At 39.1% G+C, this 23,508-nt stretch overlaps 1 protein-coding gene across 1 annotated transcript; it reads right to left on the bottom strand.

The window, feature by feature from the left end:
* Window positions 1-10,891: 10,891 nt before the first annotated feature.
* On the bottom strand, window positions 10,892-12,142 carry LOC143379551 (uncharacterized protein C12orf71-like). The gene is made up of 2 exons (XM_077105117.1): window positions 11,537-12,142; window positions 10,892-11,095 (listed from the first exon to the last, which is right to left on the bottom strand). Exons 1-2 carry the CDS (start codon window positions 12,140-12,142, stop codon window positions 10,892-10,894), a joined length of 810 nt encoding a protein of 269 aa, XP_076961232.1.
* Between the last annotated feature and the right edge of the window lie 11,366 nt (window positions 12,143-23,508).

The following is a 23,508-nucleotide window of genomic DNA, read 5'->3' as shown; positions in this document are numbered from 1 at the left end:
TCTAAATATTTAGATCCCTAGTTTTGTCATCATTGGTCTTATGCCTCTAGGCGAGGAGCTCCAGGTGGGGCTTTTATAATATGATGTGGCACCTCCCTGTGGCAATAGAGTTGCTAATGGATGAGTTCATCCTTGCTGCTGGAGGACAGGAGGGCCTTCCTTCCATATGCCTGTCACAGTAGTAGAGGGAGCAAATAACTCTGTGAAGTTATCTGTAAATCAAAAGACAGTGACATAAAAGTGTGTGTCAGTGACAGCAGAGGTTTGCTGTGATTTCAGGAGCCTGGATGCTCTCAGCAAGAAAGCGAAGGCTCCTGAAGCCAACCTGCCCATATAGTTGGTGAGCCTGAGTCTACAGGATATCAACTGTTACCTCCACCCTCCTGTGAGCACTTGGAGCATGAGGACAAACTGAACAGGTTGCATGCCCTGAAGAATTGGCAGAACCTCTTCTGGGGAGAGGTGAGTCTGCCCATTTCTTCTTTGTTTTCTTGGCAGTGTGGGGGGCGGGGATTCTCCTTTAATCTCTTTTAATTCTCCATCTTTACACTTTGAGGTGGAAGGCAGCAGCTATGCTACTGCACAGGAAAACAGGCCTGGGAGGTACATGGTCATTACTTTTATTTCTCTGTCAATGACTGTTAATTTTACAGGATGAAATTTGCCATCACAAGGTATTGTGTTACCTTGTTTATTCATATTTCGTGTATTCCTGGGATAGAGTTATCTTTTGGGATTGATTTCTCTTCTTGTGTTATGGGTGGGTCTTTTTTAGGGCATGACCTTCTCTTGCTAAAGTGTCTTCTGTCTGATTTTGTGTAGAAGTGAATGCCCATAAGAGGAAACTGAGTTCTGTCAGCTGTTTCTAATTGGGACCTGATTATTCCTTCTAGGGTTTTGACTTTTCTATTATTTTTAACTAAGTTTGTGTACAGTTAATTTGGGTGTAGGTCAAGGTGAGCTGTCTCTTCTCTGGATTTATTTCAGTGGCAGAGTTTATTCCCTGTGAACTTGTACTTGGTTTGTAGATTCCTACCACCGCACAGAAAAGGCAGGGAGAAAAAAAGCAACAAGTGAAGCAAAGAACATACAGCATGAAATAAATACCCAGTGCCTACTCCTACATCGACAGTGCTAATTACCCAGAAACAGTAATGATGAGGTCACCAATTGCCAGCAGCAAAGACAGTAAATAGCTGTTTGTCAAGAATTAGCACTATAGTAAGCAGCAGGTGTCAACTGTGCCATCCACGTAATTAATAAGTGCAACAGCATGAATGGTTGGGGGCAGCAGTTACATGGAGCAAATAGTTCTAAAAGATTATAAAAGTATAGTTCATTCAGAGAAAAGAAAATGTGATAGGAAGGTAAAAAAAAACTTTAGATGTTCAAAATGTGAGTGAGAGAACACAGATGTAGCAAATGAAGGTTATCAGTATGCAGGAGAATAAATAGCAAATACAAAAAAAGAAGGGGGAAGAAAGATCAAGGGAATTTAGCTGTTATTGGGAGAAGGAGAAAGAGAAAGAAAAACAAGAAACAAGTAAACAAAAACAAAAGAAAAATAAAATGTCATAACCCTCAAAGAAAGCAAGGAAAAATAACTATTAAAAATGTTAGAGATTTGGGGCTGGGGTTGTGGGTATAGAGGGCTCGCCTAGTTCTCTTGAGGCCCTGGTTTCCATCATCAGCACCACATAAAAGTAAATAAACAAAACAAAGTTGCTAAAAAATAATTTTCAGAAAAATATGCTAAAGATTTACCCTATGTACATGTATGAAGACACGAATGGTGTGAGTCTACTTTGTTTACAACCAGAGATATGAAAATTGTGTTCTAAATGTGTAATATGAATTGTAAAGCATTCTGTCATATAACAAATAAAAATAAAAAAGAAAAATGCTAAAGATGAGAAAAAAGAAATATGTGTATGTATGGATATATACTATGACCCAATCAGTATAGCAGGAACACACACAAAAAAAAGAAGGAAAAATATTCAAAATGAAAAGTGAAAGAATTGTCCCTACTAAGGGAGTTAAAATTGTCCAGGAAAGATGGATTATCAATGCCTGTTCCCAAGGGTTTTCTTTCCATTTCTTGAACTTTTTACCACCTTAGAATGGCCCCTTGTTTTTGTGTTGGCCAAGGAGCTTCTAGTTGGAGTGGCCTTCCCCTGAAGCTGGTTCTGAAGACTCTCTTCTGTCCTTATAATTAGTGTGATGTAGGAGATAGTGGGAAGAACTGTCTTTGGCATTTTGTACACACAGACCGACCATCTCCATGCACTGCCAGGGTGGGGCTGTGGCAGATTTCGATGAGGGGTGTTCCATGTGTGGTGCTTACTTCTAAACAGGCCTCAGGGGCTTTGCTGGGTGGTGTCTGCTCTGGAGGAGATTACATCAGCACACCCCTAGGGCCTGGCAGTTGCTGCTCTCTGCTGGGAGTTTGGATCTCAGGAGCCTCCCAAGCATTCCACACATGGGATAAGGGAGCCAGTCCTCTACCCCCTCTGCTGCCCACCAACGCAGCCTCCCCAGGCTTAGTCCCAGAGAGTGTTCACACCTGCTTCCACTGGTCATGAAGTAGGACAGTTGAGGCTAGATACTGAGGAATTAGCAGGAAGCAGGTTTATTGGCTGCTGCTAACTCCATAGTGGGGGCTTTCACCTAAATTCATTTGTTCATCTGGACCCCAAGTCCAGAATTCTTTAGAACTTTATACCCAGTGTGTAGGGAGAGGGAAGCTCAGAGGCTCCCAATTTGAAGTAGTCTATGTAATAAAGTATTTTTTCTTCTTTTACTGGAATGGGTAACTAACCCAGCCCTGAATACCAAAGACACTGAAAAAGTAGTGCTTGGGAAAGGGAGGGTTCTGCTCCCATTTCCCCCACCAGCTGGTTTTCAGGGAACCTAATTAGCACCATTCACTCTTATATTTTTATTGTGGAGGATTTTCCCTAGGATCTAACTGCTCTCCTTTGAAGTGTAAACATCCCTGTGAAGGCTCCCAGCCCAAACCTAGAGGCATTTATTGCACTCTGCTTTCTTTTTTCTTTCTTTATTTTATTTTATTTTATTTATTCTAATTTGTTATATAAGACAGTAGAATGCAATTCAATTCATATTACACAAATAGAGCTGAAATTTTCATGTCTCTGGTTGTGCACAAAGTAGAATTGCACCACTCATGTTTTCATACATGTACTTAGGGTAATGATGTCCATCTCATTCCACCATCTTCCTACCCCTATGCCCTCTCTATTCACCTCCCTCCCCTTTGCTCTATCTAAAGTTTATCTATTCCTCCCATGCTGCCCACCCTATTCCCATTATGAAACAGCATCCTTATATCAGAGAGCATTCTGCATTTAGTTTTTTGGGGATTGACTTACTTCACCTACCATTATATTCTCCAACTCCATCCATTTACCTGCAAATGCCATAATTTTCTTCTCTTTTAATGCTGAGTAATATTCCATTGTGTATATTTACCACATTTTCTTTATTCATTCATCTACTGAAGGGTATCTATATTGGTCTCACAATTTAGCTACTGTGAATTGTGCTGCTATAAGCATTGATGTGGCTGTGTCCCTGTAGTATGCTGATTTTAAGTCCTTTGAGTATAGACTGAGGAATGAGATAGCTGGGTCAAATGGTGGTTCTATCCTCAGTTTTCCAAGGAATCTCAATATTGCTTTCACTTTTGGATGCATTAATTTGCAATTCCACCAGCAATGTATGATTGCCTTTTCCCCCGCATCCTTGCCAACACTTATTGTTGTTTGTATTTTTTTAATTGTAGATAGATCCAGTATCTTTATGTATTTATTTTTATGTGGTGCTGAGGATCAAACCCAGTGCCTCACGTATGCAAGGCAGGTGGTCTACCACTGAGCTACAGCCATGGCCCTGTTGTTTGTATACTTAATAGCTGCTATTCTGACTGTAGTTAGATGAAATTTAATAGTTGCTATTCTGACTGTAGTTAGATGAAATTTTAGAGTGGTTTTGATTTGCATTTTTCTAATTACTAGAGATTTTGAACATTTTTCATATTTGTTGATTGATTGTATTTCATCTTCTGAGAAGTGTCTGTTCAGTTCCTTGGCCCATTTATTGATTGGTTCATTTGGGTTTTTGGGTGTTAAGATTTTTTACTTCTTTATATATCCTAGAGATTAGTATTCTATCTGATGTGCATGTAGTAAAAATTTTCTCCCATTCTGTAGGCTCTCCATTCACCTCACTGATTGTTTCTTTTGCTGACAAGAAGCTTTTTAGTTTGAATCCATCCCATTTATATTGATTCTTGATTTTAATTCTTGTGCTATAGGAGTCTGATTAAGGAAGTTGGGGTCTAATCCAATATGATGGAGATTTGGGCCTACTGTTTCTTCTATTAGGTGTAGGGCCTCTGGTTTAATTCCTAGGCCTTTGATACACTTTGAGTTTTGTGCATGGTGAGAGATAGGGGCTTAATTTGTTGCATATGGATTTCCAGTTTTCCCAGCCCCATTTGTTGAAGAGGCTATCTTTTCTCCAATATACGTTTTTGACGCCTTTGTCTAATATATGTTTATGGGGGTTTGTCTCTTTTTCTCTGTTCCTTACCATTGGTCTACAAGTCTCTGTAGGTGCCAATATCATGCTGTTTTTGTTTATATTGTTCTGTAGTATAGTTTAAGGTCTGATATAGTGATGATACCCACTTCACTCTTTTTTTAATATTTATTTTTTAGTTTTCGGTGGACACAACATCTTTATTTTATTTTATTTTTTTTGTGGTGCTGAGGATCGAACCCAGCACCCCTCACATGCCAGGCGAGGGCACTACCGCTTAAGCCACATCCCCAGCCCCCTACTTCACTCTTTTTGCTAAGGATTCTTTCGCAATTTTTGGTCTCTTATTTTTTTGAAATGAATTTCATGACTATTTTTTTCTATTTCTATGAGAAATATCATTGGTATTTTGATTGGAATTGCATTAAATCTATATAGTGCTTTTAGTAGTACAGCAATTTTGACAATTTTAATTCTGACTATCCAAGAACAAGGGAGATCTTTCCATCTTCTTAGGTGTTCTATAATTTTCATTTTAGAGGTCTTTTACTTCTTTTGTCAAGTTGATTCCTAAGTATTTTATCTTTTCTGAGGCTATTGTAAATGGGGTAATTTTCCTTGTTTATCTTTCAGAGGATTTGTCACTGATATATAGAAATGCATTTGATTAAAGGGTATTGATTTTATATTCTTGCATAGATGCAAAATTTCTCAATAAAATACAGGCAAATTGAATACAGAATCATATCAAAAAGATAACTATCTATGCTAAGCCCCAGGCCAACATCATTCTAAATGGAGAAAAATTGAAAGCATTCCCTCTAAAAACTAGAATAAGATAGGGATGCCCTCTTTTACCACTTCTATTTAACATAGTTCTTGAAATACTAGTCAGAATAATTAGAGGAAATAAATTAAAGGGATATGGATAGGAAAAGAAGAACTAAAATGAGCATGATTTGCACTCTGCATTTGTAAACACACTTCCTACCTGAAAACTCTTACATACAATCATAAATCATTTTGGACTCAAAAATTTATGACACTAGCTGCCCATAAATGTTGTGCAAAAGTAAGATGTGCTCAGAATCTAGAGTGCTGATCTCTTCAGGGCTCGCAGCCAAATTTAGTTATCGTGAGACAGAGAAACAGGAAGTCTGACTCCACTTGAACCCTTTTGCAGGTATTCTTGCTGCTAACCTAAGAAGAATTATGGTGGGGGTCTCTGGAATAGCTTAATATTTTCTGTGAAGGAGGGGGTGCCACTAGGGTCATTCATATTTGCACTTCCAGACTCGAAGGAGAACCCTCCATATTTCTGACTTGACCCCTGGGTACAGTCTTCTCTGTGCCTGTTTTAATCATGTTCTGTGAGGTACATCCTAGGCCACATGGCACGAGCTTCCTGGGACAGTGTGGCAGTGTTAGCTGTGACCTTCCAACTCTGCAGCAGTAGCTGTACAAAGATTGCCTCCAGATGGTTCTGACCAAGTTCTCTGTGGCCAGTTGAAAATCACTGAGCACTTTTCAAATACAGGTTCACAGTGCAGCCTCTGGATCAGCTAGGTTCAGGCAGCTTCTCTGATATGTAGGTTTTCTGTCCATTGTGTTTCTCTCTCTGTTTTTCCTCTCCTCTCTAGGACGAGCACTGCTGCTACTGCCAAAGCCAGTTTGGCTCCAACATATTCTTTCTTATTCTTTGGTCAATGAACCCAAATTTCTGAGTCTCTCTAACACTCTCTGTGATGCTACAAATTCAGTCAATTTCTGCTTTCACTGATGTCACTGGGAAGCAGTGGTCCTGATGCGCGAAACTTGCGTCATGGAGCAACTGGAAATGTAGCTGACTTCCAGTCCACCATCTCCAATCTTCAAAAGGTAACCACTTTAGAAGGTTTTTATTTATTTTTTAAATCTTTTCATGGGCTTTTCTGTAACTTACTATGTCTTTAATTCAATGATTATAGAAATAACTAAGAACAAGGATCTTCTCTGAAGCTTACTTAACAATAGTCTGCCATTTATGATGGACTCATTTAGTCTAGCATTAAAGTGTGCAAATGCACCTGTGAGGTGAGTATTTTTCTTATTCTTCCCTTGCTGTTTGAAAACGGCGCTTGGTGTTTAAAAGCACTTGAATTATTTGAAGAACATTTTTTTTTTTTTTTACTGTGCAAATGTGGGTCTTGTCATCTTTTGAATAAGCTTTCTCAGTTTTCTTTATGATTAACAGGCACACTTGAGACAGACTTCTTTCTTAAGTTGGGTTAGTATTTTCTCTCAGCAGAAGGTTTCTTTTTTAAAAAAAATTTAATTTTTGTTATAGATGGGAACAATATCTTTATTTTATTTTTATGAGGTGCTGAGGATCGAACCCAGTGCTTCATGCATGCTACCACTGAGCCATGGTCCCAACCCAATTCCCTTAACTATGAACTATTAACTATTAACATCTCATTTGATTAAGAAAGGATTTCAGGGTGCTTTTAATCAATATTGACACAGAATTCCCTGAAACTTTTTCTTAAAGGAAGATAGTAGTATAATAAATATGTGTGTCACTAAGAACATAGTGATTTCAGGCACATAAATACTTTTAACTTTTAAACTATTTTTTTTCCTAGAACAAGAGATAAATTCTTAGTGTACTTCCCTCAAAAATGAAAGTGCCCCAGTATGTAAATACATTTTCCCTTTATATTTGCAAATCCCTACTCCTGGAGATAACTGCCAGTTATCAGTTCTGCTTCCTCAGATGTTAAAGTTGAGCATTAGAGAAGTGCACTGAGACAAGTGTAGTAAGTTTTATTTAAAAAGTAGTAATACAGACTTCTCCTGGGAGGGGAAAGGAGGCCAGCTATAGCTGTTGTCCCAAGAAGTGGTAGTGTCCCACAACTTTTATACATTTTAGATTGTCTTTGTTCTCCTGCCCTCTTTCCCCTTATCTCTCTCCCTTCTGCACACTGAGGAGGATCAGGAGACACTGGTGGGATGGCCAAAGGTGAGAAGCATATGGGCAGAGAGAAGGGCCAAATGGAGTGATCCAGGCAGGTAGCAGCTCAGGGGCATTAATTAGCAACTCCCTAGCTGCTCAGGGGTTGCTTCATTAACAGCATTCTGGGAGGGGCAGTATAGGCAGGTGATCTTGGTAATCAAAGGGCTCTGGAGGCATTAAAAATCCAAGGGTGATCTCCAATCTCTCAGGCCCAAACTAGCCTCCATTTTTGCTGTCCATCCTGTCTATACTGACTGCCTGTCTTTAATTCTTGCTTCACTGGAGTTCCTATTAATTGCCCACCCAACCCACACCTGTTTCTTCCAGATAATTCTGAGTGTATGTGTATTTAAATATCTCACCCCAGGAAAGCTTCCTTTTCCCTTCTGTCAACTTAGTTAAGCATTATAATTCCTTGTGTGGTTTCCTGGTGGGGCATCTTTTTTTTAAGAGAGGCTGTCAGGGTGGGGTCACATGGACTTGGTATCTGATGAATCTTGGTGTTGATAGAAGCTCTTATTCTACTGGGTTTCTATAACAAAAGGCCAAAAGTAGGTGCCTTATAATCAGAGACATTTGTTTCTCTTTATCCTGGATGGGAAGTCCAAGTTCAAGGCTCCATCAGATTCTGTCTGGTCAGGTGGCACATTTTCACTGTGTCCTCACGTGGCAGAAGGGGAGAGGGTGTCTCTAAATTCTGTGTTATGAGGACCTTAGTTGCATTTCTGAAGTCTCTGCTGTTACGATCTAATCCCCTCGCAAAGTCCCCACCTCCCAAGGCCCTCACCTTAGGGGTAGGATTTCAGCATATAAATCTTGGGATGGGGGACCCAGACTTCCAGACTATAATAGAATCTTCACCCACTCATCAAAGTTGGATTGAATGTCTGCCATGGGAGAGGCTCTGATCCAGATGTTGAGGGACAGTGGTGGCCAGGGTAGAGTGTCTGTTCTCCTAGAGCTCATGGTGGCATGAAAGGGATGGTTAGCAGAGATAACAGAGCCAGCCACAGTGCTGTGTAGTTGTGTTGCAGTGCCCATGGTGGAGCTGAGGTGGCCAGGCAGTTCTTTCTCACTGATTGTTGCCATCATACAGGAAGGACTTTGGCCATGTGATTGAGTTTAGGGGGATGGAAAAGGGTACTTTCTCAAAGGAGAGATTGGGTCTTCGTAGAAGGAAGGTGCACCCCTCCTGCCTTCCACATTTATTGTAGGTCCCAGGGAAGTTTCCAGAGTCCCTCCCAGGTCCACCTTTAGACTTTTGACTGACAGAAGGATGGCATCAGACCTCCAAGCCCCATTGCACATGGCAAGGTTTCAGGGCAAGTCTAGGTCAAATTTGCCCTTGCTGACTGGTTCTAATTGGAACCATAAAATCTCTAAGAATCTGTTCTTACAGATGTTATGATTAGGTGAAATTATCCTAATCTCCTGGAGTTCTAGGATCTGGTCTGTGTAAGGGTCACAAAACTTTCCTTCCAGATAACCATGTTCTTCCTATAGGTATTTTGGTGTTGCATTTTTCCTGCAAATAACAGGTATCTTGTTGAGGAACGTAATGTTCCTGTTGACTTAAGCCAGGTAGGGTTGCAGGTAAATTGCTTGGTAAAAGAATGCCTGCAGGGGTCAGCACAGTAGTCCAGTTTATAGAATTCCTCCTATAATCTCATGGATCCACTACTCACATCTATCCATCTGTTGCCTATCAGTTACTGACTGGACTGCTCTCTCCATCTGAATGACTCTCTCCATCTGAATATTACTTACTACTTAATTAGTGAGTAACCAAAGACTGATAAAATTGACTATATGGCATCAGCATCTTTTAAGGTAATATAATTATAGAATCAAAAACCTATGGGAATTTGCAAAAACATGTGACCTATACAAAAGACAAAGGCCCAGTTTTTAAAACACATTGAGTGTTATAAATCTATAAGAAAAGGAAATATTACCTGATAGAAAAATAGGCAACAGACAGAAACATCAGTCCAAGAATAATAAATAATAAAAGATTCAACAGAGCAAATAAAGAAATGCAAAGTGAAATAATAAATAAGGACATATTTCTTAGTAGGTTGGCACTGATAAAAATTTGGATAATACCCATCGTTGGAGAAAATGTTCAGTAACGTATTCTCATGTGAAGTGTAAATTGATGAAATTCAAAAAGCCAGACAAACCTTTCTCTGATGAGTACTATAAAATTTTAGGTATCTTCTTTAACTTTTGGGAATTTTGCTTTAAAAAATGTGTCCTACAGACATATTTGTACAAATGTGGAAAGGACATTGACTGTAAAATTGTTTGCATATAGGATAAAATTATCCTAACAACACAGTTATGTATCATTATAGTATACTTATATAGTGCAATACTGTGTTATTGAAAACTGAGATGAAGCTGTCATTTGGAAAATTGAATGCAACAGTAAATAGTTGCTCTTCTTAGTGTGACAACCTATGACTTGATGTTAAGTGGCAAATAAAAAGCAAAGGCTTACTATATGTGGATTAAGATTCTAATCACATGAAAGTAAAAATATGCAGATGGGACGGTGGCACAGCCTCTGATCCCAGCTGCTTGGGAGGCTGAGGCAGGATCACAAGTTCAAAGCCAGCCTCAACACATTAGCAAGGCTCTGAGCAAGATCCTGTCTCAAAAGAAAATTAAAAGGGCTGGGGATATGGCTCAATGGTTAAGCATCTTGGGTTTAATCCCTACATTACATCTCCCTACAGGAGGTGATAGAACCACATACCAGAACCAGCCCAGGATCATCAGAATGGCTTTCTGAGTGCCCCCAAATACTATTAATTGGAATGAGCTTCCTCTTTGCCTCCCTTTCTGCTGCCACTTGCTCAAGACCCAGAAGTTCTTCCAAAACCATCCTGCCATGTGGGAGTCTAACAGGTGTCCTGCTGCCTTCTGGCTGTGGGGAGACGAGTTAATGATCAAAGAGGATGAAACACATGAAATAATAAAACAAATAAAATAGGGACAAATGCAGTAAGAAGGGATGTTTAGAGAGAGAAACAGCATGCCTTTAGTTTAGGAATCCTACCACCACGTGAGATATCTGAGAATGCATAAAACTCTTCTAGACAACATATATAACTTGAACCTTGACCCACATTATATGATGGAAGAGAAGGAAGTCATGAATAACAACAATATTTTTTAATTTGTAAAAAACATAAAACTATGGGGACTGTTGAATAGGGGTTTTCAAAAAAATTTAAATGCTATGAGTATATAGGGTTTCCTAACTTTCCTAACTACTGAGGTTGGATTCTCTTGCCTCTAAGAAAACATTTTTTTTTTCTTCGATTACAGCAGACTGGGGTCCTTATTGGCTGTGTCACGGCGCTTTCTCCCAGGTAGAGAGGAGACCACCCGCTTTCTGAACCAATGGATGATGGACCTGATGCTCAGACACGATGTGGTTTCTGAGTTAGTAGGCATGTCCCCCTCCATTGACTGCCCTGATGAGACTGAGAGGGTGTCTTCAGTGACTGTCTCCTGGCTTATCATCTGAGAAGAGAATGAGGATGAGTTAGAAATGTGTAGTGTCAGCAGCAATGAAGTCAATGTTTGCTCATTTATGGAAATCTAATTTTTTTTCTTAACCAAAATAGCCCAAATGTAAATGTGAACTATAAGTACTCATTAATCATTAGAAAGACACACACACACACACACACACACACACACACACACGTTTTAAAAGAATTATTATTCATCCTTCTCTTTGTTCCTCCCCCACTCTCGTCTCTCTCAGTGCTCCTTGGCGTTTTCCTTATATCTCTCCCATACCTCCTTTCTTAGCTGCCTTCCTTCTTTCATTGGTCATCTCTTGGCATACTGGGTTCCACCTCTGCTTCACAGCAGGTAGAATGACTGAATCCAAGCTGTCAAACCTGGCACCCCAACTGGGCCTATCCCTAGCTCTGAAATCTACAGCTCCATGCTCACCTCATCATCTTCATCTTCATCATAATCATCTTCATCTTCATCATCATCATCATCTTTGTCTTCATCATAGTCTCCATTGTCGTGGTCTTCATCTTCATCGTAATCATCTTCATCTTCATTGTCATCGTCATCATCATCATCATCATCATCATCATTATCTTTCAGATCATCTGGAAATACCTTAAGGTATCTCATTAGAACCTCCATTTTCCAGAGAATCTTCCTCATCCTCTCCCTTGGGTACTTGTCCATCCACTGGAAGTCTCTGTGTAGATCGAGAGTAGCTAGTGCGTCCTCATAGTAGGAGCCCAGATAAACATCCACAACACGGACAATAGGTAGTCCACAAAGCTGCTCTGACTCATGGATTTGTTCTCCTCTCCCTATGATCACACTTTCACTTTCAGTCAGCTGTCCCTCTTGGATAGGAGGGAGGGAGTAGCAGAAAGAAGCCTCAGAAGTTGAGTCTTCATCGGAGCTACTGTCCTTCCAGTCAGTTCTGTCCTTATAGGGGCAGTAGCCTCCAGAGAGGCTCAGGTTTGGTTTGCAGTTAGAAATGCCGTCTTCTTTGTCAGTGCAGTTGCTGTGGTAGAATGTATCTTCCATTGTGCACAGATCCAAGTTCTGCCTCAATCTGCAAACTTCCAAAGGAAACAAAAAAATTGTTATAAGGTATTGGGAAGAGAGTCATGCACTTTAGCAATAATTCCCATTCCTTTTTTCATTCATAACTAACCCACTTTGTCAGAAGTGGGTCCTGTGTTTGTGTTCTCCAGTGAAGGGGCGAAGAGGCAGACCTTCTCTTTCTATTGTATTGTATAAAATGAGCACCTCTACCTGTTTCCACTTACACTTTTTCAAGATATTTAAAGATAGTTCAAGATATTTGATATTATATTCCAAACTGAATACAATTTGAAAAATTCAGGAAAGTATAAAGTTGAAAATAAATGCCACTCTCATGCCATGATCCCGAGGAAATATGTGATATTCATAAAAAAATCTGGTGGGTTGCCTCATAATCTTTCCTTTTTCTTCATACACACATAATTGTATTAACATACATTGTACATATATACACAGATTCATATACATGTGGAGTCACATCAGTAGAGAGATGATTATATATGACAGCACAGCCAGCAGGAAAACACACATATGACCATTGTGCATTTTTTAAAATATTTTTTTAGTTGTGATAAACCTTTATTTATTTTATTTACTTATATATGGTGCTGAAAATTGAACCCAGTGCCTCACACATGCAAGGCCAGTGAGATACCATTGAGCCACAGCCCCAGTTCCCATTGTGTCATTCTTAATCCTCTTCTTATTAATGCTATATCAGTGGTCACTTATTAATGAGCATTTAGTTTTGTATTCACTGATCCTTAGGTTACTAAGACCTTTAATAATTGTCTTATTGTTAATATTAGTCAATAACTCTTTGTCAATCAATGTCTTGACTCTCTCTCTCTCTCTCTTTACATTCGTATTTTTTGGATCAGTGGTCCAAAGCTCACAAATATGTTAATGTCTTATGTTGTTACTACTAAATTTCTTTATCTAGAAAGTAGAGCTGTTTAAGTGCCCATTCTCCCATCATATGACGGCATCTTTATTCCAGCATTTTCATTTATGCCACAGCATGTGTGGCAAATCTCTTTTTTTCTCTATCCTCTCTCTTTCTCACACACACACACACACACACACACACACTCACATTGAAGATCAGTCACGCTGACCTCTGATTGCTGCCCCCACAAAGTGATTCTGCCAAATCCAGTGGCATAAGTCGAAGTCCTTCAGCTCCTTCTTCCCAGTGGCTTAAACATCCAACTGTTAGAAGTCTGTGTTCTGAGACTGTTGGCTACCGTGGCAACAGAGGAACTGTTGCTATATGTGTGGAAAGAGTAAAGGGATATAGAAAACCAAAGGACCTAGGCCTTTATTTTCAGTCAGTTTTTGCATCACTGTGACCAAAATACATGATAAGAACAACTTATTGGCAGTACAGTTTATTTAGGTCTCCAATTTTCAGAGGTCTCAGTATATGGAATGACAACTTCTCTGTTCTGGGTTCACGTTGAGGCAGCACATCATGGGGACAGGGCCCAGGGTAGGAGATGTGCTCTAATGATGATGGGTTAAGAAGCTGAACAGAAAGGAAGGAACTGCAGGAAGAATAGCAATTTCAGGACACACCTTTAGCAACCTACCACCTCCAGCCCTGTCCCACTTGCCTACAGTGATCACTCAGTTGGACTGATTAGGTTACAGATCTCATAATCTACTTATTTTCCTCTAAATATTATTGCATTAGCTTGAACTTCTAAGGGACACCTCATATCCAAACCATAATATTCTGCCCCTAGTCCCTAATAGCTATAAATATAATAATAGTATAAAAAGTATAAATATATTTATATTTTATAATAGTACAAAAAGCCATTAGTCCCTTTACAAGAGTTCCATACTCTTAGCAGATCCAGCACTGCCCAAATAGTCCTGTTCAAGTCCAAAGTCGCCTCTGAGAATCAAGGCAAGATCTTGACCATGAGCACTGGTAAAATAAAAATAAAAAATAAAAAAAAACAAGTTTCCTAAGTCCAATATACAGTGGCACAGAATAAATATTCTCTTTCCAAAAGGGAGGAATATGATTGTGGCAGAAAGAAGGATTGTGGAAAAATTAACACCAAAATCGAATATTTCAAACTGGTCCCCTGTTCCTGAGAAAATCATCTGGAATACATGGTTCTGAGATATTATTTCAAAAGGGCTGTGTCATCCTTTCCCCTTTAACCCGGCTGGTTGCATGCTCAAGGGCCACATGCATTGATGCACATTTGTAACTCAGTCTGGCTGGGAGAGTCTCAGGTCTGCACAATGATTGGAATTCTATAAGCTATTTGCATTTCACTGCCCTTTATTCAGCTACCAAAACATATGGTTCAAATATCAACTGTAAATTCATGAAGCACCCCCAGCCTCATTCCTCCAAATAGGTAGATGCTAGATTCATGGTTTGTGTGTGAAATAAGCTACCACCTTCTTTTGCTTTTCTCTTGTCTTCAGAGTTTGTGTTTAGTCTGCAAAGAGAAGGGGAAGGTGAGAACAATGGTCTATAACAATTTGGAATTTGACCTGGATATATAATATGTGTTTCAGGTGGACAATGAAAAAATTAGATTTATGAGCTGCTGTGTAGGAGACCTCAGATGCCATAGACACACATACTCTCAGTTTGAATAGTGTGGCTGTGGTTCTCTATCATACATTTTTTCTGATGTTCACAAAATTAATCTGTGAGATGCTGGCAAGCAGGCATGATTTTCTAAAGATGTCTGAAAATGACTTTGATGGACTCTCTGTGAATACTCATTTTACACAATTCAAAGTATGAAACAAACAGGATTGATGTATGCTTTTTTAATGACAGAAGAGACCAATTTCTTCAGTGTTTTGGGCAGCTTTTACATTGCTGTGACCAAAATTCTTGACATGATCAACTTAGAGGAGGGAAAACTTATTTGGGACTCACAGTTTCAGAGATCTCAGTTCACAGATGGCAGATACCTTGCTCTGGGTCCAAGGTAAGGAACAGGAGAAAGGCCCATGGATGCCTCATTTTATTTATTGAATATGTGGATCCTCTCTATGCTAGCAACAGAGTACATTGTAGAGGATTGTAAATTCTGATGACCATATGTCTTACTGGGATCTGCCACTCTCTGTCACTACCCAGTATCCCTCTCCCAATCCCTAGAGAGCATAGAATTCTCTCTCCTTAGCCCAGGAAGTGATCAAAATTGAAAATGTGAAGTGAGTTTTCTACTGAACCTGTATTACTTTTGCACCATTTTACAATGTGGACCGTCCATAATAAAAAGTACTTTTTTACAATAATAATTTTTGACTAATTACCAATATTGCCTGCATTTCACATTCTCACTTAATAAATGTTTAGGTATTAGTTATTCCACATGAATAAAATTATTTCAGCAAACCAGCATTTCATAAGAGATTTATTATGTTATTGTATTTAACATAGTTCTTTAACAAGTCTATATTCTTATTCCATAGAAGACTGAAAGCAGTCATGTTGAGAAATCACATATCTTCTATGTTTTGCGTAACATGCAACAGTATAGTATCAGATGTAAAGGGATTCAAAATGTTGTAGATAATGACCTACAAGCCACTGTGTTAGAGTTGTGGTTAGTTCAGGTTTGTATTTGTTGTGCCAGACATAGGGCCTGATACATTCTCATCAGTATTTATGAAATAAATAAGGAAAAAAGTGATGAAAGAGGAAGAGAAGTCTTAGTCTTTAAGGCCACCTAGCCAGAAATAAAAGATCAGTTTAAGGTATCATAAGCTTGTTCTTCATTTAGAAAAGGACCTTTGTCTACCCTTTTGATGCACCTTTTAAAGTTACCATCGTACTTTGGAGGTGAGAGGAGCACTCTGAGACATCTGATGGTGATTGCCATGCCACTTTGAATGTGTTTTCTCTATGTTTTGAAAAAAGAATAGTTTTATTGTATTATTTGATTTTAAAATTAAAACATCTCACTGGGCACAGTGGTGCATTCCTATAATCTCAATGACTTAGGAGGCTAGAAGGATTGCAAGCTAAGGTCAACCTCAGCAACTTACCAAGACCCTGTCTCAAAAATAAAAAAAGATATAAAGGGCTGGAGATGTAGCCCTGTGTTAAAAATGCCCCTGGATTTAATCTCCATTACCCCCCTCCCCAAATTAATATATTTTCATTATATAAAGTTAGATAATGAAATAAGATGGGAGCTACTTTTAAATTTACACCCATTGATACTATATATGAGTTGGGGAAACTAAAGTTCTTCTGAGGAAGCTGTAGGAAGAGAAGGCTTTCTGTCTTATTCTGTACTCTTGCTTCTTACTCTAGACGAGACAACAACTTTTATTCGTCTTTTTGTCTTTGGAAAGAGGAATTTCAAGGGACATTTTTACGTCTGGCCTCACAGTCTAAGCATGGTGCCTCCTGCTCTTGATTTGAAGGTGACAGGTAGGCAGTAGCCTCAGATTCCAGCTCTTAGCTCCCCAGAGCTGCCAGATTGTTAATAGTAATTTTCCTTATGGGCAAGTCTTCCTCCTTTTAAATATTACATTGTTAAAAATCTCACCAACCCTCAGTAAGCACTTGTGCTGTTTCTGACCCATCTTAAGGGTACAAGGGCAGAATTTATTAAAAAAAAATTACTGGGCTTGCTTTGGGATAATTGAATCAGTTTAATTTTTTACTTTAAAATTTTAAGTTAACTATAAATACTACGTTGAAAGAGACAAAAGTCATGTAGGAATTTCATACAAGAAGGGTTCTTTGGTGAAGGATTGTAGAAAACGATAGATCAAGCAAAGTTAGAATAGATAATTTCAAGTTATCTGAGTCTTTAGAATGCCTTGTGACTCTCCAAAGTGGGAAGGAGAGATGTAGGAAAAAAACAACATGGTTTCCAAACTTCCTAGCCATTGCCCTCCCACCCAGTGTTCCATGTGACATTCAGTTACTTTCTTCTGTCTACTTGCTGTTACATCTCCTGGTGTTTTATGCTGCATGTTCAGGAGACCTAAAGTGTTCCTATTACTCTAGAGAAATGAAATAATTTACCTCATTGCTAATAAAAGCAGTGGATATCAGAACCCAATTGAGGAAGCTCCTAGGCTGCTGGTTTTCACTCCCCTCATTATTACTTCCCTATGTGGGATGCTGCTCTTGGAATTTATTCCCTTTAATGAGTAGAAGTTTTTTTCAGTCCCATTAATAAATATCAAGTCATTTTTTCCTGTCAGTTTTCTCCATGTGTGTGTGCATTTGCAAATGAAACATGAAGATAGTCAGTTTGAAGATTCTGGTTAGCTTACCTTGCTGTTTGAACTGGAAACTTGTATCAATGTGAAATCATCTTCTTTTGCAGCGGCTCTAATTACAGGAAATTGTAAAAACAGCTCAATTTTCTGGTTCCTTTGACTGGCTGATCAACAGATTGGAAAGACTAGAAGCTTCCACTAGTATGTTTTCCTGTTCTCTTCTTAATGAGAGGTATTTTTCCTGTTTTCTCTTGCTCTATGCCCTTTGAAGACAAACTGATGTTCTATGTTTTCTTCTTTTAATTGGTAAAGATTCTAATTTGTTGGTTGGATCATTAGTATTATTTTTAGTCATTTCTGAATACCAATTGAACAGTATCCTTCCTGTCCATTTCCACTTTTTAAAAGAAGTCGTGTTATGAGCCCAGAAAGCCACTGCAGAGCTGGAGTTCTCGTTCTTTGCCATGACTCTAAAGGACTTGATAAGCAGAAAGATAGGGAGGGGATTCTTTTTTCCCCTTTTGATCAAAAACTTATTTTGATAGTTTTGTGGGGAGAATCATTTGGATAGTTTCCCAAATTACATAGCACAACATTTCAATTAAGAGGAATTTCGTAAATATTAATGAACAGTCTGTGTAATGGGAAAGTAATTACTGGCAACCTGATCCATGCATCTTTAATTTGCTAGTTTTATTCTGGTGTATTGGGGACTTTTCCATGTTGCCAGGCTGGCTAGGAGGGGAACTAGAATAAGGAAGGCGCAGAGCACTCACAAGGTTCTCTAGTCTCAGGGGTTGGATGTCAAAACCTGAGATATGGAGACACATGGAAAGAAAATTATGAGATCCAGGGAATGAGGTCACCTAGAAGGTCTGATGATCACTACCACCCATCTTTTTTTTAATCTTCCTTTTCCTTTAATTCATCTCCCTTTCACTCCACTATTACATTCTGTACATTCTGTACCTACAATTGAAGACAGGTGACATTGCTAATTAATAATTATCTCCAGCTTTAAACGGCAGTAGGCAGACCCCTCACCTCTGTTTCTACAAAGCAGTAAGTAATACCTTCTCAGCATTCACATTACCCTGAGCAATTTCTAGAGTCCTTGAAAGTACTCCCAGTCATTTTCCCACTGTCTCATGGATCTTGGTTCCTGTCATTCCTGTTGCTCATAGAAATAAGCAGATGCAAGGGGAAGAAAGCTAAGCAGGAGCTTCTGCCTCCAGCCTGGGAGATGGAGAAGGTTGTGGGAGTGGCAGGTGCTCCAGAACCTCCCCTGTGGGGCCAGTGGCTTGGCACACACAGCTTAGTTTGTCCTGACTATGGAAATGTTTTTCCTAAGTCTCTTCCAACTTGGTTTTCTGTCAATATCTGGGACCACAGGCAGTCAGTCTTCGAAAGTTAAACTGCAAACCTAGCCATGAAACCAGAGGGCATTAAGCTGTGAGGGAGGTGTCCATTGTCTCATTCAGCTCCTTCTGAGTATTTTTAGTTTTAGAAGCTGAAAAACACAGTTCTCAAAATCTGAATGTCACATAGGACTCGGGATGCCTGGCTGTCCCTTTCTGGTCTTTGCTTTACAAAGAAAGCATTCCTTGAGGACAAGCAGCTTCTTCCTTGGCTCTGCCTTCAAAAAAAGATGCATAAAAGCTGCACACAGTGGATGGGAGAGTCACAGAATGGAAGGAATGGGGTCATGGTGGCACCAGTGTGCTGTGGACTTTACTGCCCCTTCTGGTGTTTGTCAGAGATCTAGGTGTTTCTTCTCCTTCTAAAAACACTATGCTAAACACCATGTTTGCAGAATTCTTCTTAGGATATATTGTGTCTACTTCAAGAACTTTGTGAGAATCTAATTGAAGTTATTGAGGTCCAGATTTCTTCATTAATCAGCACTATGGGCCAGGTAGTGTTTTATGTGCCTTATAAATACAAATTATTTAATTCTCATGATGGCCTTATGGGTAGGTGCCATTATTTCCCCCAGATCTTTGATGAGGAAACTACAGATGAGGCTCAGGGAAATTTAATAACTGGACAAAGATAGCCAGCTCTTGGGTCCTGACAATCTGGTGCCACTTTCCTTGATCTCAACTGTCCTGTGACATTGCCTTGTTGAGTATGAGACTGTGAATGGAGATAAAAGTATGTACAATTATACTGATATGGTATTCTCTTGTGTTCTGGTTCAGCTTTCTTTTTCTATGTTATCACACAAACTCAAGTTTCTAAGTAACTCTCATGGGCTTCTCTTGATCTTGTTTTCCTTGATCCTCTTGGTGCACTCTTAAATGCCTAAATTATATTTGCTTATATAAATACCACTTGTGAGCAATGATCAGAAGCCCCAAAGTGAAGACCTAAGGAAAAAAGGGGGGTGTAGTGAAATCATTTATAGCAGAAGTGGCAGTGAAAACTATAGGGAGACACAATGGAGTCACCAAGGGACGTTTTAAAAAATTTTATTGCAAATGGGGAAATTATAATTCCATATATTTATGGGATAAAAAATGATAATACATATGCACAAGAGAAAGTATTCATTCAAGCTAATAAATATATCCATAATCTCAAATTGTTTTTCTTGTGGTGATAACCTTTGAAACTTACTCTGAGATTTTGAAATATATCCTATTATTACCATATTGTATTCATCTTATTGTACAATAGATCTCACATACCTAATTCCTCTTGTCTAACTGGAAAAAGTTCCAGTTTTCCATGGCTTGAGTCCCATTGGAAGTTGACCTTGAAATAAGGTTCAAGGGCAAGGTTTTTGGGACATGAGAACATGAGATAGGCAAAGGGCCTAAGAGACTGTGTTAAGGAGTGACTCACTGTAGTGTGTGATGGGAGCTTCTTTTCACCAGGGAAAGAAGAGATCATGTGCCTTAGTCTTCCCACTCAATGGGCTGGGGTACTAAGTTGTGCTACTCCCAGAGGGTGACTGTTCCGGGGTCCCCCAGCTTTACTGTGATTAGAGGAAATCTTGAAGCAAAGAAGTCCACGATTGATTTGGTAGTTGGAAGGGAGGTGGGGGTTGGGCAGATAACGATTGACACTGAATCCTGCCATGGTGACTCCCAGCCAGCTCCTCTTTCTCTCATGTGATGGCTTGGCTCAGAAAAGGCAGCTGAACAGCACTTTACTTTTTGAGTCAGATTCTGCATCATCAACAGTTGACCAGGGTCTCTAGCACATAAAGCTGTGGTAGAGTATCTGATCAGTTTATAAAGAACAACACCTTGGGGGAATGAAAAATAAGTTATTTATTGTCCCAGGCTTCATGTGTGACTATGACTAAAGTTAGTTGAAAAGACACAGATTGGTCTGAGGAAGTATGGTTGACAGAGTTGATGCATTTCTGAAGGCCAGGCTTTTCTGGAGGGTTCCCAACCTTTCAAATGCTAATTGAGATCAAGCAAGAGCTGATGAGGATGTCAGTTAGTCAGGAGAGGAAGAATCTTGGCACCTCTTGTTTCTTTTTTTAAAATTTATTCATTACATACATGATAATAGTGGAATGCATTACATTCATAATTATCCATTCATAGCACAATATTCATAACTCTGTATGTTCATGGCAAATTATGCCATTATACATGAGCTCTCGTTCTCTCTCTCTCTCTCTCTCTCTCTCTCTTTCTCTCTGCATTAGATCTTATTTCTTGTGCAGTCTATTTCCCACACAGCTTTGCAGTGCTGCAAGTGGATTTTCCAGGGGGAAGCCTGTGAATTCCTCCCAACATTTAATAAAGTGTAAGCCTAACTAAACAAAGGAACTGAATGTTTTCCCATTTTTCTTTTAAAAATGTTCTGTGTCATTTGGGGTTTACTTTGGGGGATTTCACACACACACACACACACACACACACACACACACATTTTACAATGCAGGTGGAATATAGCAAAATACAGGATGCCCTCCTAATTGAGACTCTATTTTCTGACTTCTTTTTCTTTCCAGCTATAACTTACTGTTTGGCCCAGGAAGGAAGCAGGAGCAGGCCTGTATGCACACTTTTCTAGCCACACTTACACTTAAAGATGCCCTCTTGGTGTAAGCAGAGTCTTTGGAGCAGCCAGACATGAAAGCTTTCTGCTCTTACACAGTATGATTGTAGTAGCTGTAAATAGGTTAGGTTATCACAAACTGAAGTTGTCACAACCTTTTCTTACAGAATTTAAGCTCCTCATTTTCCAAAGACAAAAAGTGTATAATAATCTGTCCCAGAACCTTGTGTCCTAGGAGTGCCTTTTCCTTGACCTCCAGTTTGGTGTAAGCTACTGAGTTGGAAAGAGGTAAGTTCATGGGTTATGGTTTGAGTTCCACTGTTTCTGGTGAAGAAAGCACAGCAAGCTGACTTGAGTGACATCAGCAATTGAGGCAGCACCCTGATAACAGAGAAAGAGACAGTAAGCCAGGAGATGGCCCTCGAAAAGACAGTATGAGCTTTGGATTTCCTGGAAAGTCAGCTGTGCTGAACCTGAGAGACCCATGCCCTTGAACCAAGGAGAAAAACTAAATCAGAATCATCATGATGTTGGAGGCTTTCTAAAGAAAATCTTTTATGATGGCTGTTAAGGTCAGTACCTATTTAGCTGTAGGACTCCACACCATCATCATCCACAGCACCCACAGCTCACCTGTATCACATCATGGTCATTGTTGTTTTATGTAATGATCCTAAGTCATTCACATCCAGACATGGGAGTGATGTTATATGTTGACAGATCACTTGTCAAGGCAGGGAAATTTTGCTTTCCTTTTAAGATATATCCATTCTAAACATTTGAAATAAAATAAATAATTAAAATTTACTCATTTAGTGGTTAGTCAATTGTCAAAAATTAAGCATCTTTAAGTGAGGCTGGAAAAATGTGCACGCAGCCATGCTCCTGTTTCCTTCCTCCCGCAAGCAGTAAGTTGTAGCTGGAAAGAAAAGAAGTCAGAAAATAGTCTCAATTTGAAGGGCTTCCTGTATCTTGCTGTATTTTTCCAGCAATGTGAAATGGGGGATGGTCCCCAAAAGTAAACTCCAAGTGACACAGATGTTTTTAGTAGAAAAATGGAAAAACATTCAGTTCCTTTGTTATTTGAAATCTTTTCTCTTTTCAGAATGCTTTTCTCAAAGCCTGGGTATGATGAGATAACAAATTACAGTTCTAGGAAATGTTCATTCCAAAAAGTTTTGAGCTATTTCCACATTGGAAAAATATTTCTACATGACAATAGAATGCACTTTGACATATCATGCATAAATGTAGTAGGATTTCTCATGCTTCTGGTTGTGCAGGATGTAGCATCACACCAGTGTGTATTTGTGTATGTACTCTCGAAGATGATGTCTGATTCATTCTACTATCTATTCTACCCACTATACCCCTTCACTCTCTTCAGTCCTCTATGCAATCTAAAGCAACTCTATTCTTCCCTACCCCCCTACCGTACTGTGATTATGATAAGCGTATCAGGGAAAACTTTCAACCTTTGTGTTTTTGGGATTGGCTTATCACTTAGCATGATAAGCTCCATTCATTTACCTGCAAATGTCATAATTTCATTCTTCTTTAAGGCTGAGTTGTATTCCATCATATATATGTGTGTAAAATCGTTTTTTTGTGTGTGTATGTGTATACATGTGTATATATATGTATATATATATATATATATATATATATATAATCATACACACCACATTTTCTTTATTCATTTATCTGTTGAAAGGCACCTAGGTTAGTTCCATAGTTTAGCTGTTATGAGTTGAGCTGCTGTAAACATAATGTGGCTGTGTCTTTGTAATATGCTGATTTTAAGTTCTTTGGGTATAAAATGAGGAAAGGGATTGCTATGTTAGATGTTGGTTCCATTCCATGTTTTCTGAGGTATCTCCATACTGCTTTCCAGAATGTTTGCCCCAATTTGCAGTCCCACTAGCAATGTGTGCATGCACCCTTCTCCCCACATCCTCGCCAACATATTGTTACTTGATCATTGTATTTTGATAATCATGTTTGTGACTGGGGTGAGATGAAATCTTGGAATAGTTTTGATTTGCTTTCCTTTAATGGCTAAATGTTGAACATTTTTTTTCATGTATTTGATG

The sequence above is a fragment of the Callospermophilus lateralis genome, chromosome 13, assembly GCF_048772815.1.
Source record: "Callospermophilus lateralis isolate mCalLat2 chromosome 13, mCalLat2.hap1, whole genome shotgun sequence".
NCBI lineage: Eukaryota > Metazoa > Chordata > Mammalia > Rodentia > Sciuridae > Callospermophilus > Callospermophilus lateralis.
Note: the sequence above shows the minus strand (reverse complement) of the source record. Positions and strands in the feature narration are given on the sequence as shown.